Source organism: Leptosomus discolor, chromosome 15, assembly GCF_034619465.1.
Source record: "Leptosomus discolor isolate bLepDis1 chromosome 15, bLepDis1.hap2, whole genome shotgun sequence".
Taxonomy (NCBI): Eukaryota; Metazoa; Chordata; class Aves; order Leptosomiformes; family Leptosomidae; genus Leptosomus; species Leptosomus discolor.
In genome coordinates this window covers 4,708,408-4,727,272 of record NC_141405.1, presented here as the reverse complement: position 1 = coordinate 4,727,272, position 18,865 = coordinate 4,708,408, and the positions used below count along the sequence as shown (strand labels likewise).

The 18,865-nt window shown below is 46.6% G+C and overlaps 1 protein-coding gene across 4 annotated transcripts in view; it reads left to right on the top strand.

Annotated features, from left to right (window-relative positions):
• The window catches only part of RPTOR (regulatory associated protein of MTOR complex 1), a 148,754-nt gene that overhangs the window by 71,294 nt on the left and 58,595 nt on the right, over window positions 1-18,865 (top strand). For all 4 annotated transcript variants that reach the window (XM_086473480.1, XM_086473479.1, XM_086473478.1 and 1 more), the window contains exons 8-12: window positions 574-674; window positions 1,631-1,775; window positions 10,298-10,373; window positions 13,772-13,873; window positions 17,388-17,471. In XM_086473480.1, coding sequence (XP_086329606.1) covers window positions 574-674; window positions 1,631-1,775; window positions 10,298-10,373; window positions 13,772-13,873; window positions 17,388-17,471 — 508 coding nt within the window. The remainder of the gene's footprint in view (window positions 1-573; window positions 675-1,630; window positions 1,776-10,297; window positions 10,374-13,771; window positions 13,874-17,387; window positions 17,472-18,865) is intronic.

Here is an 18,865-nt window from a genome sequence, read left to right as displayed (position 1 = left end):
GCAGGCAGTACTTCGCAGCAACAGGGAGCTGTGACCTACGTGTGTTACCGTCAGGCGGTTTTTAACAAAAGGACTGTGTTTGCTCACTGTTTGGAGCCTTCTGACTGTGTGAAAAATAATAAATTATTTTCTGGAGTATGATCACTCAAAAGTTCGTGAGCATACGGTTTGTTATATAAATTGCATTTATTATTAAGTATTTCAGTAAGGAGTGAGTAATGGATAAAATGAAGCCAAGTGGCACTTATGAAGAAAAAGGCATTTCCGTTGCAACTCAGAAATTACCGTCTTCTCTGTGATCTCTTCCCAGATGTTTCCCTTTAGCCGAGTTATCTATAAACAACTCCTTGTTTATTGTCCTTTATCTGGCAGTTCACCTCACAAGCAGATTCAAATGCAATAGTTTTTGGATGAGGAAAGTTTGTCCAGCAACATTAATTCTTGGGGAGGAATTAAGGGTCTGGAAATGTTGTCTTCTGTGAGCTTGGAGCCTTAGAGGTCTGCACGTGTGCGTGTTATCAAAAAATATGTTCTTTAACAGGAAACGTACTTGGGTTTTTTCCCCACCTGTAGGATTCCTGGAAGACTGAATGACAGGAGAACTCCCCTGGGAGAGCTGAATTGGATCTTTACCGCTATCACGGACACCATTGCGTGGAACGTCTTGCCTAGAGGTAAGGCTTGGGCAGGTGAAGCCAGCACTCACCAGCAGTGAGTGTTGCTTATTCGAAGCGAAGGATCAAGACCAAGATAAATGAGACACTGAAATAAGGAGAAAATCAAAGCCTATTGAAAGAACAGACCAGACTGGCTCTTAAGGCTAGTTTAGTTTTTTTAAATTCGCACTTTTTACCAGAAGCATTTCAGCAACCTGATCATTAGAAACCAGGAAGGTTTTTTCCTGGTGCTAACATGATTGCTTGAGCTTGAATAATTGTCTTTCTTACTGGATTTGTAAAGAGCAATCTGTTTTCTTCCAGGCTTTGTTAGTATCATAAACAAATGGGGTTTTTTTCCTCTTTGCTGGTAAGGCAGCCTGTTTCCCATGAGTAACTTCATCCCATTTCTCTACCACTGTTCTGCTTTGAATTCCGACTTCTGGTGCACGGGTGGCCAAATTTGTAAACAGTTTTCCAGCTATGCCCTTTCTAATGCTCAGTACAGCATGAATTCATCTTGGCCTCTGTAGAAGATAGCACATTTTCTGTCTTTTAGGATTCATTTTGGCTTCTCATAAGCACATCAAACTGCCAGTTAACAGGTGTGCAGTTCTGGATTAAATAGCACACAGAGGTCCTGTTCTCCCTCAGTAATTTCCAAAAACTTTCTCAGGCTGAGTGTAAGTGAAACACCAAAACACCTTTATCCAGAAAAGGCAAAAAAGAACCTGAGGTAGAAAGGCTGTAATTCTATGAAAGTGAAGTGGAGAGTGAACTGTGATGCTCTAAGGGAACTCGGGAGGCAGCATTTCCTTTTAATGTGTCATATCGTGTCACTGCAAAACTGTTGTAGACCCCTTGTTACTGAATAAAATATTACCATGTTTTTGTGATTTAAATGATGTTTGTGTATTACCTAAGGTACTTAAGTTACAGATACTCATCTGGTAATTCATGCAATCTCTTGGCAGATCTTTTCCAGAAGCTCTTCAGGCAAGACCTGCTTGTGGCCAGTTTATTTCGTAACTTTCTCTTGGCAGAAAGGATTATGAGATCGTACAACTGCACCCCTGTCAGCAGCCCCCGCCTCCCTCCAACATACATGCACGCCATGTGGTAAGTCGCGGCCGACGGGTCGCCCTCGCCGCACAGGCTGCGTGCTGGTGACTTAAGGAGATTTTGGGCACTGTAGTCATGAAAGATGGTTACTGCTTCAATCTGCACAGTGCTTTACTGATTAAGTCAGTGGATCAAAAATGAAACAGCATGTGGCAGCGTAATGCCCGGCTCCGAGTGTATTTCTTCGCTGTGCACGCATAGTTACAGTGTAATTCTGAAATACTGCAGCTTCAGTTCAGCCACGTAATCTTTCACTCCGGATAGGAAGGGAATTTGACATCTGCTCCTTTTATTTTCACAAAGTAAAGCTGGTCACCTGTGGTTGTGAAGGGTGGGGAGAGCTGAGGGAAAAACTCTCTAACTTGCGTTGTTGAAGTAGAAGAAATTTTTTGCTGTGGAGTTCATCTGCTTTTACTGTTGCATTTAAGGTGATTAATGGAAATGGAGGTGGCACAGTGACTGAAAAGCTCTTAAATGTGGTTTTGACTGTCAAACAAATGTCCCATTAATAATAATAATAATGAGAAAAATGCTTGCTTTAATTTTTTATTCAGTCTGGTTAAGAACAGAACAGTACAAAATTTGGCTTAAGTACAAACTGGTACAGTCAAGTGGATGTAGTTCCTGTAGGAGAAGGTGACGGCTGGGGAATTGCTGAAAGGCTAATAAAGTGACAGGTAAAGGTAGCTGAGTGGGCTTAGTTTGCCTGCACTTTCAGAATCCTTTTGCTAAGTTTCCTCCGTAAATTGTAGATGAAAATGAATATAGAAGGATGAAGTGATGATGAGCAGTGTAAAACTGGTAACATCAGTGAGTTCACATTATATGGCGTGGTTTTGCTAAGAAACATCGGAAGCTAACGACAGGAGCCCCAGTAGCATTTGCAGGTGCAAGCAGGCGTCGAGCGGCGTCTGCTGGTCGTCCAGCGTTGCTTTAATCATTGAAGAGCGTGAAGCAATCGGGGAGACTTTGTGAGGGATTGTTGGCAGGTGGGCAGCCTGGCTCCGCGGGCTCTGGGCTCGTCCATGGCACCCGGTGTTCGTAAGTGCTTTGGATGAGCAACTTTGGAGGAAGGTTGCTGCAGTCATTTGTAAAGGTGGTGAGTTGTTTTATCGTTGTGTCACATGAGGGGCTGGGACACTCGTAAGTGAAGAGCAGGAGAAGCCACCAGAGTTCCCCTGGTGTCTGTCGGATGGTGTTGCCGCAAGATGCGGCAGAGTTTGAGCGATAGAACTGTGTGTTTCCCGTTGCAGCAGAGTGAAACATGTTTTTGCAGAAATTAAACTAGTAAATTTCTTCAGTTATTTATAGCTTGCTTATTACCAGGATATTAAAAAAATATATTTCCAGTTCCTTATGGGAATATAATTCATTCTTATTACCAGCGTATTAAAAGCCTATATTTGTGCTTTCCTGTGGGAGCATGACTTGACTTGGAGGTGGTGTGGCCATCCACATGCCATCCACAGGAATGAAACTAGGAGGACCTGGATCCTGTTCTGCATCTCTCCTAGACCTGCCTGGTTGCATGATGGATCCCAGAAACGCATTCTGTTCTTTGCTTGTACGTAGTTCTCCTGGTGCAAAATGGTGCTGTAAATACTTCTGTAAAGCCCCACAGGCTCATGGCATTGGTGCTGCTTTTTAGGATTTACCAGAAGAAGAAATTCCTTAAGAAAAGTCACACAGAGGGGTTTTTCCTTGTGAATCCCAAACACTAGCAAAGTAAACAGCGAGTGGAGAATCCCTTGACACACTTTATTCAGTGTCCTCCAAAAAATGTGCAGTTTGAAGCAAATCTAGCAAAGGGAAAATTCCACTTTTGTCAGAGGCCGCTCAGTTCATTAGTATGAACGTTAATAAGGACAGATTTAGAAACTAATTTAGGGCTCACTTAAATATTTTCTAAAAATAATTGTCTGCACTTATCTGCCACCTTTCATTCAAGAATTTTCTAATGGCTTCCTGACCTGAAACCTCCAACCCCCTTAGATAATCCAGGTAATGTGACTGGGGGGCAGGAGGATTGGCCAAAGGGGTGTTGAGAGGAATGGAAACTTCAGACAATGTGATTTGATGATCACGTTGAATCTACATCTGCATTGTTACGTGGTGGCTGATACAGCAAGTTCTTGCTGGTTGCTGTTTTGTTGAGGCTTTTTACAGATTTTTCAGACCCAGTGTGTCAGTGTTTTGGGGAGCGAGCCGTGGCTGCCACGTCGTCAGCAATGGTTTGATCTCCAAGTGGTGGGCGAGAACCGCCAGGGTTCTCTCCCAGAGCGTTATAAATGTGTAACGAATGCAAATCGTGGCTCTGGTGTGAATCAGCTGGTGCTCATCGAGCATCTGCCTTCAGACTTTCAGGGACTTCCCTGCCACTTGTTCTCTTCCTCCCCTCATCTGGGCTTTTTGGTCTTATTTAGGTTGGTTTAGGGCCTCATACCTTTCACTGTGTCCTGAGTGCACCAGGTGTGTGTTCCGGACTCAGGTTCTGGTTCGTTGCTCGCGGCCCAGGCAGTGCTGTGATGGTTCAGCTTCTCCAGTACGTACGTGCTCGTATTCTCCGCTCTGCCGTTACCCTCTGGGTGCTCATCTGCCTGCTTGGGCTTTGCTCCTCCGTTCACAAAAGCAGTACAAAATCCCCGTGTTCCTCTGCTGGTCTGGACACGAGCTGTTCTGCAGGTTCACCGCTGTGACGGTGACTGAACCCGGGATCTACGTACAGGTCCGTGTCCCAGTAGAGGCTGACTGGCGGAGCACGCTACTGGTGTGTGGTGGAACCTTTTTTGCACCGACTCTTGCAGAAAAGCCGCAAGTAAATGTCAGCGTTTCACTGACTGTAGCATCATCCACACCCTCCCTTGGAACCCTGCGTGTGCTGCCCTGGTGTCCCTCCTCACTGCAGCAGCCAGGAATTTGTGCTGGCGGGGCTCTGCGCCGGCCTCGCAGCTCTCCTACTGCGAACATCTCGCAGTCAGTGAGAGGGAAAAGAGCAGCAGGAGCTCCTGCCTTGCCGGTGCAGCCAGGCCCGGAGGTCGGAGCACGACGTTCCTGCTTTCTGCTCGTCCGCGGCTGGACGATGGAGCTGTGCCGGCTCTGGGAGGAGGCTGTGGGAGAGCTGAGCCGGGCTGGCGGCGTGCAGCTGGCCCGGAGCGTGCCGGGGTCCGCAGGCGCTGTAAAACGTTCCTTACGCTTGACTTGAGCATCAGTTTGCCTCATGAATAATTACGAGTGCCCCTTTGCAGACGTTAAATGTGAACCGTTTGCTCTTTATCTTTTTTGCTTACCTTTGTCTCTGCTAGTTTGATGATTTTCCCTAAGTCACGCTCAAGTGTCTTGTGATTTGAGGGTCTGGCACAGTTGTGACAGAAGCACTGAGGCTGCTGGAGGTATGACCTGCTGTTCCTTTTGGATTTATCATTTGGAAAACAACTTTTTAAAATTTTGACCTATTAAATCGTTATTCTAGTCAATTCATTCAGGAGACCATTGTTACCTCTGCTGTTAATGATCCTTTTGCCTGAACAGTTGAGGAAAAAGTGAAAACTTATTTTTTGAGGGAAAATTTGACCCACAAGCTGTCAATCTTTTCATTTCCCCGAGAAGGACACCGTATTTAGGAACCGGGAGAGCTGCTCTCTGTGACCTTGCCCTGTTTGGTAGGCTCTGACACATTCCTTCGTTCCGTCGTGTCTGTCTCGCTCTTACCGGCTTTCTCCGTTTCACCTGCTTGGGCTTGAGCCCTTCCGGCACGGCCAGTCTGTGTTTGTGTGGTGCCTCGTGCTGTCGGGGCTCGGCTGCTGCAGGCGCTGCTCTAGCACAGGTATTAATATTAATATGTATTGATTGACTGGCTGCGCTGTTCAGCTTCGAGAGTTGTTCCACCGATTGTGCAGTAAGAATAGGAGGCCCGGTGCTCTGTCAGCATCTTGATCTCTGTTGTGATGGATTATGGTTTATACGTTACTGCTGTTGCCAGCAAGTTATATTCATGGCCTTTGAAAAGACCTAATAATGTGTTTGGAAATATTTCCTAACACAGGTCATACATTAAAACCGGAGTACCTTAATTATGCTTTGGAAGAGCTATGATTTGCCCATAACAGAAATATTGCAATCCTGTATGCACCGACCATGAAATTCTAGTTGAAAGTAAGTCATAACATACTGCAGATAAAACAAGCTTGAAATTCTAGCTGAAAAGAAAGCCATAATACAGCAACCCAATTACAGGGACGAGAGGAGCTGGGGTCTTTGAACGCTGTGGGAGTGTTGCGGAATGGATGCAGCGCTGCTCACCCATTTCTCAAAGGAATGAGCCTCGTTTAGCTCCACAGAAAGACTTAGTGTCTCAGTAAGAAGAAAGTGATTGTTTGAAAGGGTATTTGGAACTGTTTGCCATTTGAAGGATTAGATTAATTCAGATTACACTGTTGATTTAACCAGATTTTTTTTGTGTGTGTCTATGTGTTAGTCCTAACATCTCCGAGACCCATTAACGGACTACAAATGGTTTAATGGAGGGAGATGTAGACAAATATAGCTAAGCATGTGCTTTAAGTTGTGGCTAGAGCAGAGAAATACATTGGTAGAAGAAAGGGTTTCGTAGTTGTACCAAATATTCATAGCAATAAATATTTTTTATAAATAGCTGTGTCTGAGCAGCTTCCCAGCTGCCTCCCCTAAAGCGGGCTTAGGGGCTTCGCAGTGTCACTGGGCAGCAGGTGAATTCAGGCTGAAACATGAAAATTCAGTCAAACAGGGTATGTTGTACTTGCAGAAAAAAACGAACATGAAAAATCTTGTCCAGCATGCTTGATAAAGTCTGAACTGTTTAAGAGTTCCAGAAATGCAATTCAGAACAAGCTGATGCTCTGGTGCCTGAGCCCCAAGACTACAGATGACTTCAGCTTCTCTTTAGTTGCTCCTCAGCACGATTGTCCCAGTAAGAAATACTCATTTTCACTAATATTATGTGCGGTGCAACGCAATACAAGCTGTTCCCAGAAGGAGAGAGGATGTTAAGAGACATCAGTAATACTTTGCAAAAAGCGTAACATGAGAATTAAAAGCATTAGACACTGACTCAGCCCAGAAGTGGAGCGTAAGAAAATCTGCCGTCATGATCAGCCAGGTGATCTGGCACACGTGGGTGAGGAAAGACGAACGCACATCTCGAGAACCACGTCTCTCTCATTTGTGCTGTTGAAGGATTACTGGGGCTTCCGTAACCGAGCCTTTCGTGGATTTGCACAATGAAACAGTCACTGAGCAAAGCCTCGCTCTCGGCCTTCTGTCCTTTGCTTAGAGTCCAAACTTTGCAGCACCTCCGGGACACAAGGCAGCTGGATGAGTTTACATTAAACTATTAAAAGTTTAAACTTTTCACAGGACAACATAGTATAAAAAAACCTCACTAACATGTTTTTTAGTAGCGTAACATAGTGAAGTTGAAGCACTGCGATATTTTGATCTGTTATTGCCCAGTGGGTACATCACAGTGTCGTCTTGTCACGGTGGGGAGTGCAAGGTTACTGGAAGAGCGCAGTAAGGAGGGAGGAGGGAGCAATGCTGAGGTATTACCAAGCTGGTTTTGTACCTAATGCCTTACGTGGTGAAAACAAATCTTCCGAAGTGCCTTGCAAACAGCAATCTCCGCAAAGAAGGAAGAGAAGGCGTAATCTCTTGGGTTGGCTGTCATAAATCACTTCTAGGATGCGACACCACCCATCCTTGTTCCCCTGCTGCTCCCTAATTTATCTCTTGTTTGTGTGCTGAAGTACAATATTAGTTCAGCGAGCACATCCACAGTTTGCCCACCTTTCCACTTCCCTTTGGCATATTAAAACAGTCAATCACTGCTCCTCCTCCCCGCCCCCCCAGCCATTATTTTCACCATGACTGCAACAAGTATTTTTCCCTTTCTGTTTCTCTTCACACGCTCCCTGGCGTTAGTCCTTTACCATTGGTTTGTGGCTTGGTTTGGATCTTGTAACTCTTGTAACGCCTGTTCAATGCCGTGGGCTGTTTGCCAGGGCAGCGCGTTAGCTGTGTGGCAGCTCGGGCGCAACCTAAAGCGTCATCAGTAACGTGTAGCTGTTCTAGGAGCTGGAAGTGGTGACGTTTTGCTCCAGGCAAAACTGCTGTGTGCTCACGCGTCTCCTTGGGTGGGGAGGTTTCTGTTCCCTGCGGATTGAGAGCAGAAGCCGTGTGCTGGGCTCGGCTGGGAAGGCTGGAGAATCACTGAAGGGTTTGAGTTGATCGGCGTCGCTTACAGGGTTGGTGTGAATCAGCAGCGCTGGGCTGTGATGAGCAGTGACGTTCAGGTGTTATGTTGGTGGTTACTCTTTTGAAGGACTGAGTAACGTTGGCTCTGTGGCTGTATTGATTTTTAATGGCCTGTTTTTAGAAGCGTAAAAAGAGATTTCGGTTTAACCTGCTAAAATCTCTTTTTAAAATTTTTGTTTCTTCTTTCTGATAACACTCAAAACCTTTGAGATTTGACCTTGCAGGGCTGCTTTGGACATTTTTATAGCAGTATTAGTGCTTCTTACCTAAAATCACTTTGAGGAGCTCAGCATCTTAGCTCTGTGCCTCTCCAGCGTAATGACCTACGCAGAATCCTTTTATAGGCAGCCCAAATAAGACCAGTTGTCTCTGTTCTCAAAACCATTTTTCTCCTGTGTAGTAAAACTTACCTCAAAGGCACTGCGTGTTGACATTCGCTGATGCTTGCGAGAACATCTTTAGGTGGAATTGCCCATTCCTCCAAGAAACCTGAAAGTCAGAAGTACTCATTCTTTGCTTGAAGTAAAATTATCTTTATATTTGCACTAATTGACTTTGCCTCTGCCTCAACCAGGAATAAATATCTCATCAGTTCTGTGTAAACATTTTGTCTCCAGCAGGTCTTTATTGAGCATTTGGGAAGCATTTGTTGCCTGTGCTTTGATTATTTCTTGATTACCTCTTAATTATATTGGCAGCGTATTGTCAGGTGGAAGGTGAGTGCTGTGAAGCAGAGGGACAAGGGCTGGGGCAAATAAAACAAGCTGCAGCTCTTGAATCCGTAGAAAAAAATGCAAGAGACTGACAGTGTATTTTTCCATCTAATTGGAGAGATGTTTTTTGGTTGAGAACAGGTGCCAGTTAGGCTGATGGGATAGATTTCGCTCGGCAGTTGTTCTAGTGGAGGGCTTTGTTTGACTCAAACCAGGGTGATTTAAGTACTTAATAGAGCAGGTAACTAAAATACACTGTATTGATTATCACCTATGGCCTTACGCCTGCGAATGTTCCTAGGAGAAGAAAAATGGCTTAGCCTATTGATGTTAACACATGATGGCCACCAGCCATGGAAGATCAAATGTGTTGGGAGAGTAAATTAGTTTCTCTTGTGTAAGAAACGCAGCGGATGGTGGTTTGACTCACTAGCCTTTCGGAGGGCGTAAATTCGCGTGTTGAAATGAAAAGTGCACGGAACACCTATGGATAGAGTAGGGATAATTGTTTCTGGGGTAAAAAGTAGCTGTTTCACTTTTTTAGGGGAGTTTTAGGAACTTTGGAGACCAAATGCATTTCTTCTAGTCTGGTCCTCTTTTGGCTGGTGAGGATTTTGAAGCAGACTGGTAGCGCGTCGCGTGTGCTCTGAGTCAGCCACAACAGGTTCCTTGGCCGTGGCGCATAATTCATGTGCTGTTAGAGCTGTAACGCTGAAATATTGTAAGTCACAGTGCTTTAGCCGTTCAATAGGATGGTAGGTAAGCCTGAAATCTTTAAATACTTTGTCATCTTCTAGTTCAGCGTACGTCCCTCCGACCTTCGGGTGAGTCACGGAGAGCCAACCTCCGTGAACAAGGCTGCTGCGCAGACCCAGCTCCCGCTTGGGTCAGTGGAGCCAGAGCCGCTTCTCTGAGCGGTGTGTGTGGAGACACGGCTTCTGTGTCGAGGCTGGGGAAGAGGAGCCTCAGTGTGGTGGTGGAGGTGTGAGCACGAGCTGGGAGCTGGAGGGCTGGTCGGCAGGGCTGCCTCTTCCCGAGCCGCTGTGGTGAGACTGGAACACAGCGCAGGCGAGGGTTTGGATGCCAACAGAGGTGTGAGCTGAAGGGTTACGGGTCGGAGCTCATCCAGGGCCGAGTTCATTTGTCTAGTTTAAAAAAAAAAAAAAGTCACCCTTTTTTGCATGAGGTACAGAGTGAGGCTTCGGTTCACTCCGGCTCCTTTCCACGTTAGAGAGAGGAGCCGTTCCTGTGAACATCAGCGAGGGGTCTTTCTGCCTCGCCCACATTTTGTTGGTCAGCCCGAGACAATGCTGGACTGCAGCTTCTCACTGATTTTCTGAATAGTTTTATGAATATGTTATACTTGTCTTCTAAAAAATGGGAATATTAAGCATTTCTAAGCCAGTCAGACCGCACTGCCTTGTCAGCGCGCTTGTACGACGGAATTTAAATTGACCTCGATAATACCTGTGGATAACTCGTAGTGACTTCTCTTTCGTCTTTCACCTTTTTCTCTAGGCAAGCATGGGACCTTGCAGTTGATATTTGCCTTTCCCAATTACCCACAATTATAGAGGAAGGAACTGCCTTTAGGGTAAGTTGGATGATCTCTTGAAACGTCGTGTGCCCAGTTTAACCCACTGTTTGAAACCTCAGTGCAGCACATCGCTTCCGCTTGTTGAGTCTTGCGTTGTTGCATTTTGAGGTTTATATTTTTGTAAAATTGTAAATGTCTACTTGCCTCGCTTACAGGAATGGATAGAGTATCAGCTTTAAGTTCTTCACTGTTGTATGAGGTGTCTGATTCAGCCCACGCCTGTTGGTGAGGAGGAAACTCCTACCAGTAGAAATGATGCCCGAGACCTCAGTCTTAAAACTGCAGAGCACTCAGTCTAACTAACTGTTACCAAAAAACCCCAGTGTGCCAGCATGATTTTTGAAATGAAAACATTTAACGTGAAAATTATCTCTTAGTAGAGCTATTTTCAAATAAACAAAAAGTAGAGGTTGAGGGTATGTCCAAAGAGTTTTCTTAAGCGTAGCATCATTAATATGAGTCTCCGGGGTTTTTTTTCTACTTTAGTTAATTTCAGAGAGCAGAAAAGTAACATTTTTAATATTATAATTGGCTTAAGTTCCTCTAGTCAGAATGGATTTTTCTTGATATTCCTTTGACATTTCATGAATGAAACCTTTAAATAATAATTACTGCACAACCTCAGATACCTGTTCCACCGTGATGTTCTCTCTAATTTTACGGTGACATTCCTGCGTTTTATTTATGTTCTCAAACTTCTGAAAGGTTTTCTGGCTGCGACTGCGGGTCATTCTCCAAAGGCCCGAGTACAGGAGGAGAACTGTGGACTGCCGTGAGGGTGGGAGTTGATAAAGCTGCCCTAAGACTTTTATCCTCCCACGCTTTTCCTTCTCTACTATATGTGCTGTAGTGTAAAACTTAAACAAATATGATTTTTCCTCTCCTAGCTTATGTTCATTTTTATTTCTGACAATGTCAGTGGGTGCTTTTATATTAGTCCTGGACCTCATCTGGGCACTCGCTGTCAAGTGAGTTGAAACGTAGCAAATGGCTGGGGATTTCAGGGATGAGAGGAGGCACGTACTTGCTAGGGACCACGCAAGAGACCAGCAAGTAAGAGTGGTCATTCAGGATTGAGTGGTGATTCAAGATAGGGTGGAAATCATTTACAAACAGGTTTTCAAGCCAGACAAATGTGATATCATGTGTATTTTGACTAGAAGTCGAGGTGGGCAGGAGCTGTCAACGTGCAGCCGCAGCCGGGACCTGAATGCTGCGCATGTCCAAGCTGGCACGGGCACTAGGTGTAAAGGCAGGCTCGAGTCCTCTTCTGAGCTGTTCCTTACGCTTTCCTTTAAAATCCAGCGTGATTAATACCGTGTAGGTTTGTGCCTGCTCTGCAGAGAGGGGACAGATACTGACCTGTTGAACGTTCCTCTGTGAGGCCCCTGCAGGAGCGTGAACCCTCGCTGTTAGTTTGGGAGGGAGCGGAAGGGGCTGAGCTCTACACCGTGACAAAGGGTTGGAGCAGACAGGCAGTGGCACGTCTCTCATCTGTTCCTTGTGCTCCAAGCAACATTTTGCCCTCAAACCTCTTGATTTAATGCTCGGCGAGGAGTGTGGTGTATCGGAGAAGGTCAGTTGCTGCTGGCCAGCAGCAACCCTGGGAGGAATTGTCAATGCGTGGCCAGGGGAAGGCGCGTTGTGTTTGTGAGGCTGGCAGCCTGTTTCGTGACGGGGCTGGCAGAAGCAGCCATCGGTGTCTGGGCTGGCAGATGCCCGGGTGAGTCACAGGATTACCTGCTGCCACCCATGCGCTGGCTGCGTTGGTGCTGCAGGTTCAGAGTCTGGTTTGACCCTGGATAAAGCAGCTGATGATCTCTTTGGGGCTGTTCCGTTGCAGCAGCCCGTTATAAACCCCCTGCAGGCTGACTCCTGCTCGTTCGCTGGGTGTTCTGTCCTAGCCGGGCCTGGAGAACAGGAGGACTGGCTGGAGGAGGGCCTGCAGGCTGGCAGCGCTCATACTGGGGGGTGGTGGAGGAGCGACTGGGCTCCTGACGGGTTTGGGCTGGCTTACTGTCCCTCTTCCCGTCTCTCCCCTGCCTCCTTCCCCCTCGATTTCTGTTTCCCTGGAGATTTCTGACTGGCAGCTGCTGTGTGCTTTGGGCAGTGCTTTCTCATACCCAGCTCGTACAGAGGTGGCAACAGGAGCGCGTGCTGCGGCACTGGTGTGCCCCAGGGCTGTCCGAGCGTGCACGGCCGAGGAGAGCGCGTTGGGGGTTGAGCGTTGGCTTGTTGGCCAGTGGTCCCTGGCGTTAGGGGCCAGACTCCAGGGACTCAAAACATGCTGCGGAATGTCAGAACTCGCCCAGTAACCTCCTCTTCCATCGGCCAGCGTGATGGCCCCCAGACAGTCACACCAGTCAGAGGAAGACACCGTTACGTCATAGGCTTTTCCAAGGGTGCGGTATTTTCTCTGCTTGTATTTGCTGTCCCCTGCAGCAGATGCCTTTACCTCTAGAGATCCTGTGAGCTCCTGTCCTTTGCGCTCCCTGGGTGCCATCCGGGTGCGTTTTGTCAAGCAGCCCGGGAGCGCGCTCTCAGGTACTGAGCCCCACAGTGCCGCTGGTGGGCGTTCGCCAGGGGGAGGTCACCCCGCCCTCGTATCTTTAGGAGCCCACTAGTGTAAAGGCTATTCAGTATTGTAGCACTCTGCAAGTTGTTTTTGTGCTCGTTTACCCACATTACCAGGATATTTCTAATGGAATTAGTGGATTCAATCTCTTAGGTAAATTTTCTGATTTTTGTTTGCCTGTATGAAGTCCTTTTACTGCGTTACAGGTGTCAGAAGTGACGGATGGCTAAATAAAAGGCTTGAATTAAAAAACTGATAAATAGGAGGCAGCCCAAGCCAGCACATCTGAATTGCTGCCTGTTTGTAGGAGAGGTTTATGGCAGCCAGGGAAGGCTGAGATGTGGATGGACATATTTTTGTGTTGTTGTTGTTGGATTGCATTTGCTGTGGACTGGTCAGAGGTAGCACTGTGTGCTGCTACCGGAGTGAAACTACCTCTGCAGAGCAGATAAATCCACTGCTGTTCTGTCTGCTTCTCTTGTGGAAAAGATTAACCAGATTTCCCAAAGACCCTTTGTGATAGCTTTTCCTGTTTCTCTACTCTTTCCTTCTCCTTTAAGCCAAACACTTGCATCAGAGAACATCCAATCGTAGCGTATTTAAAGGGAATTGTGTCTGCTCAGTCTTTGGGAACATTTTTGTACATTTAAAAACCCCAAACAAGTGTGTATCAATTAAAAATAAGAGGTTTTGGAAACAGTAAACTGTGCAAGCCCATAGGTGCCAGAACTATTTGTTTCACTCTGTGGGGTTGGTGGGGTTTTTTTGTATTTTTCTATTTTTTTGACCCAAACTCACATTCCTGTTCTTGCTCCAACAGCACAGCCCCTTCTTTGCGGAGCAGCTGACGGCTTTCCAGGTGTGGCTGACCATGGGTGTGGAGAACCGCAACCCCCCGGAGCAGCTCCCCATCGTGCTGCAGGTGAGCGGCCGGGGCAGGGGGCGTTGGGGCAGCTCTGCCTGCCCGCTGAGCGCCGCGCTAGCGACCAGATGGCGTTCGGGTACATAAATTACGTGGGCTCCTTCAGGATTAATTAGAGCTGATTGCGTGTTTACCAGACCTGTGCAGATGAAGACAAAGTGCTTTTCTTCCCCCGTACCTTCGCTCTCCGTTGAGCGAATGTGGTCCGTTTGCAGCTTCAACAGTATCAGGCTCTGCTCCCTCCTCTTTTGCTCTGAAGAAGCAAGGCTTTTTCACAGAGTCGCATCTTTGTTGTTTTCTCCTATAGTATCTCTTATGCCAGCTCTGTCAGGCAGAGACTTTATCTTCTCTCTGTTTCCAGAAAGTGGAAGGTACTGCAGTGTGAGTAGTTTGGAAAAGGCTTCTTTATCTGTCTGGTACAGCCTGGAAAATGTTCCCTTTAATGCGATGCTGAAATTTTGCTGCAGGAACATAGAAGCAAGTCTCTGAAGACCATGCCTGGAAGGAATGTAGAGTTCTGGTAGGCATTTGCTCAGACTAGACAAGGTTCATATGGATAAAGGAGAGGTAAATCTAGGAGAAACATAGCACCTCATTTCAAATAATATTTTATGGCAAGGCACATATTACAATTGTCATCTGCTCTTGCCCTCTCCTCCCCAGGAGTTTGTACTGACAGAAATATAAAGCCCCTTCAAGGTAGCTGTGGTCTCTTTTCTACCAGGCAGCAAAATTTAAAGTCTTTCTGTTTAAAGGAGCAGTCACTTGTACAAGGATATGTGATTTCTTTCACTAAATGGGAAAACACTCACCTTCCCTCTGTTAGCTACCAGCTTGTTTTGTGACTGACAGCACCATCAATCTCTGTAAGACCAAATCTTAATTTCCCTGAGCCTCCCAAGCCTTGAGAGATCAGTTGGATGAACAGACATATGGTTTATCTCTGTCACTGCGATGGGAGAAGGCAGGCTCCTGCTCCAGGACTAACTTTGCTGCTTTCCAGTGAATTATTTGGCACCAGAGAGCTCTGCAGGTAGCTTAACCTTGCAGTGGAATTGAGAGGTCACCTGGCAAAGGAACCTGCTTTCCTCCCTGGGGCAAAAATGAGCTAGGACAACGTAATTATTCTTAATTAAAGCATATTAATTGTATAGTGGAATAAGATGGCTTGTTAACAGGTTTGAGATACTTTGAATCGGAGACCAGCTAGTTAAGAGAGGGAAGCAAGTGCATTTCAGACCCCTTTTGAGTATCTTTTTGCTTCGACCCCTTGGGAGTGCTTAGACTATGCTGCTGTAGCCTAACAAAGGCTGATTCTGTTTTCCCTTTTTAGATGTGCCCCTGAGGAAAGAAGGTGTTGGAGTGCCAGGGCTGTGATGCCAGCTGTGCAAAGCTTGGATTTGTCAAGGACAGGGAAATGGGCCTTTGTAAATGCCCTTTGACTTGACTTCAAGAAGTTGCTTTCCATTTCACAGGATCTAATTTCAAATTCTTGCTGTGCGTGGGGCAGATTGGACACAGGGGGCTTCCTGGTGCAGAGAAGAGAGAAGTCATCAAAGAGAAGTTAGTGTAGACCCAGCCTGACCCAGTGGGAGCAGCAGGTGCTTGATCCCTGGGGAGGCACCTCTGCTGCACGATCTCCAGCGCCCGCAGACGGGGGTAGCGCTCGCTCCGCAGGAGGCCCTGGCAGAGCACTGCTGCAGCCCCTTCCTCCAGCCTGCCTTTGGGAGGAGGTTCCTGCTCAAATGTGGACCGTTACCTCTAAATTATCCTCTCGTGTCCTGGTTAATCTCTGACTAGCACGTGTGGAGATCATTCTCTGCCCTGTCTTCTGGTTAGGAATCATGACGGACAGCCGTCAGGGAGGGACGTGGCGTGGTGCTGTGTGCCTGTGGCGGTGCAGCGCAGCCCTTTTGGGATTTCACTGAGAGTCCATGAGCTGTGCATAGACCCCCCCCATCCTCATCCAAGTCTCTAGAATTTGAGTCAGTTTTGGCTTCAGGTAATTGAGCAAATCAGATTGGGAAGTGGGAATATAAAAACCTGAGAGAGATTGATGGCTTGCTTTGGTTTTGGAAATAATGAAACAGAGCTTTTAAAAGACACAATTCGATTTGGCTAAAGGTTCTTGTGGGATGCTTCCAGTGTTGAGATGCTGTTTTGTATCTGTGCCTGGAAATCCTCCCGAATTACATCCGGTTTTTCCCAGCTATGGGGATATGACAGAATTTGTGGATTTGTTTGGGTTTTTTTCTGAAGGTCAGATAACAACAGCATTGTCAAATCTGTGTGCCTCCCACGGCCTGCGTGAGTACCCTGCACCTAACGTGTTCCTGGCGGTTGTTCCAGCCCCGCCCCAGCTTCCACCATGCCCTGGTTTCTATTACTGCTTTAATCTCAACAGCTGCCCCTGGTGTTCCTGTGCAGGGCATCTTTGAAGCACGTTGTTAATCGTGCCAAGTTCTACAGTAAGTTTATGGAAGAGGCTGGTGCCAACTAGGGCAGGATGACCAAAATCCTTTCTCTTATGACCTGTGCTGGGATCTGAGCTCGGATGTTCAGAGGTGAAGCGATTAGAGTAGTTAACACATCCTCCTGTCGTCTTCTTCTGGGCTTTTTCTGCACAACTTTAACATCTAGTACCAGTCGTCCATAGTATGAGACATGAGCCAAGTAATTTAGTTATTCCTCAATATTAAACATGAAAAATAATTTAATTTGCATATGCAGTGTGGGAAAAGACTGAGAAGGGGTTGGAATTGGGGAGCTGAATCAACGAGTCTCTTTCCCTGAGACCTGTGCTGAGGATGTTACTCAGTTTAAACTGAGGATTAAATGCTGCATTCCAGTGTCTTACATCTGTTAAGGAGATTAAGAACTGAAAGCCTGTCTGTTAATATTTCACACCAGGGTAGGTATAAGCCAGTAAACTACCACCTCATTATCGTTGTCAGACTCTGTTTTAATGAGATTTTTATTAACGACTAATGTGACCTTTTGCTTCCCTCTTAAGTCTCTTATATCGATTTGCCAAGGAAAGCAAAGCCTCTTTTTCTGCTTCTGAGCTGTTTTGAGTAATGGGAGGCTGGGCCTTTTGCTCACCTTTGAATCCTTCCTGCAGATACAATCGTGTTCCTGCTTTGCTGGGGAGAGGCAGGTGGTACGATGAGAATATTTGAAATCCATAGGGGCTTCTTCCATCTAGCAGAGCTGTGCTGCATAGGAACCACTGCGCTTGGGAGAGAAATTAGCAGAGAGAACACGTGGAGCAGTGACGTTCGCGTGTGCCTGCAGAAACCCGCCGAAGGGGACTGTCAGCAGGAGGGGCAGTGACCCGCTGGCCGCGCTGTTCAGTGGGTGGAAGCCTTCGGCTGTCGGGATTTGTCCCCCAGCTCTTTCTTTCGTTCAGACCATCGGTTTGTTCAAAGTGAAGGAACGATCCTGAAGTCCTCGTAGGTTTGCTCTGCAGATTTTTGTTCTTTTTAGCAATAACCTTTGTCCCTCTCCCCTGCAGGTGCTGCTGAGCCAGGTACATCGGCTGCGAGCTCTTGATTTGCTGGGAAGATTTTTGGACCTGGGGCCCTGGGCAGTTAGCTTGGTGCGTGGATGTTGCTTATTGTCTTGTCAAAGTCTGGTTTGTCTCCGTATAGGCAATAAATGTGACTGATGATTTATGGAAGGAGGATGTGGAAGATATTCCACAGGTTTGACAAATGACCGGTGTTTTATGTGTTCATGTATGTGAAATGGAGCAGCATCCCTAAAAGAAAAGTGGTTAATATTAATCAAAAAGGCTAAAGAGCTGTTCGTTTGTGTTACAACAGAGGGAAGTTCCTTGGGAATAGTTTAGTGTAAAATATTGGAAGGGATGAAACGAGAGGAAATATCTGGGACAAATAAGAAGGTTTGTCATGTAAAATAACAAAAAACAGCACATAGGTTTATCATCTGTTCTCTCAGCTTACTGGCTGCATCATTTTCTTTTCTTTCTTTATCTATTTGGTCTCTAGATTTTGTAAGCTCTTCTGAGAAGATGGCAGCTGCCTTCCGTGTTTTGGAAAGTGGCTGGCACAGTGCAGATAGTAAATAAATAAGAATTAAACAGAGGAGCAGTATAAAACACTTGTAAATGGGGCTATTTGTTGATAAAAGTGCTGAAGATGAACCGCCAGCTGGTCATGGAATAGCTCAATGATGGGACTTTTTAGTGGTTTTCTTTACCTTTCTCCTCCATCTCAGCCAAGGCTCCCTTCTGCACGCACTGGCGGACAGCTTAGCCCTCAGTGGTAGGAAGCAAGTGTATATTAAAGGTGGTTTTAAGACCTCTGGATTATAAACGTCTATGAGGATCAAAACATAGTGGCAGGTCAGCCCCAGTGGCCTTTGCTCTGGCTATGACGTGATTTATCAGCCTTGCTGGCCGCATCCCTGGGGGATGCTCAGCTGGTGCCAGGTTGTGTGGGTGGTAACGCCTCGGGAGCCCAGCGCTGCCAGCACAGTCCCCCACCATACGCTTCCTTCTGCCTTGTGCTTTGGGAAGGGTGTCGGCAATCGCAGTGGGATTCTCGGAGGCTGCACGTGTTGCATGTCCTCCGGTGAGCATAGTCTCTAATTCAGCAGAAAAGGCTTGGGAAAGGCTGTGTAAGGAGAGAGGCTTACTTAATTTCCAGTGGGAAGGCTGTAATTATTGAGCTTTTGCAGGATGTTTACTTGTGAGAGCAAACGGCCCCATCCGAGGAGAGGGCAACCTATCAGGCTGTAACGAGTAAGAGCTGGTGCTGGATTAACTCGGAGTCTCCGTGGACCAAATGAGTCTGAAAATGTCTGGTGACATCCGAGATTCAAGTGAGCAGTAGACAAATGCACAGGGATCCCCTCTTTGCTAGAAATGTATGAAATTGGTTTCTACCAGCTTTCTCACCTGTGTCATTAGATGCGCTGCCTCTTCGCAGAGCGCTCGGCCCTGCCCCTGCACGGTGCTGCCGCTGCGGG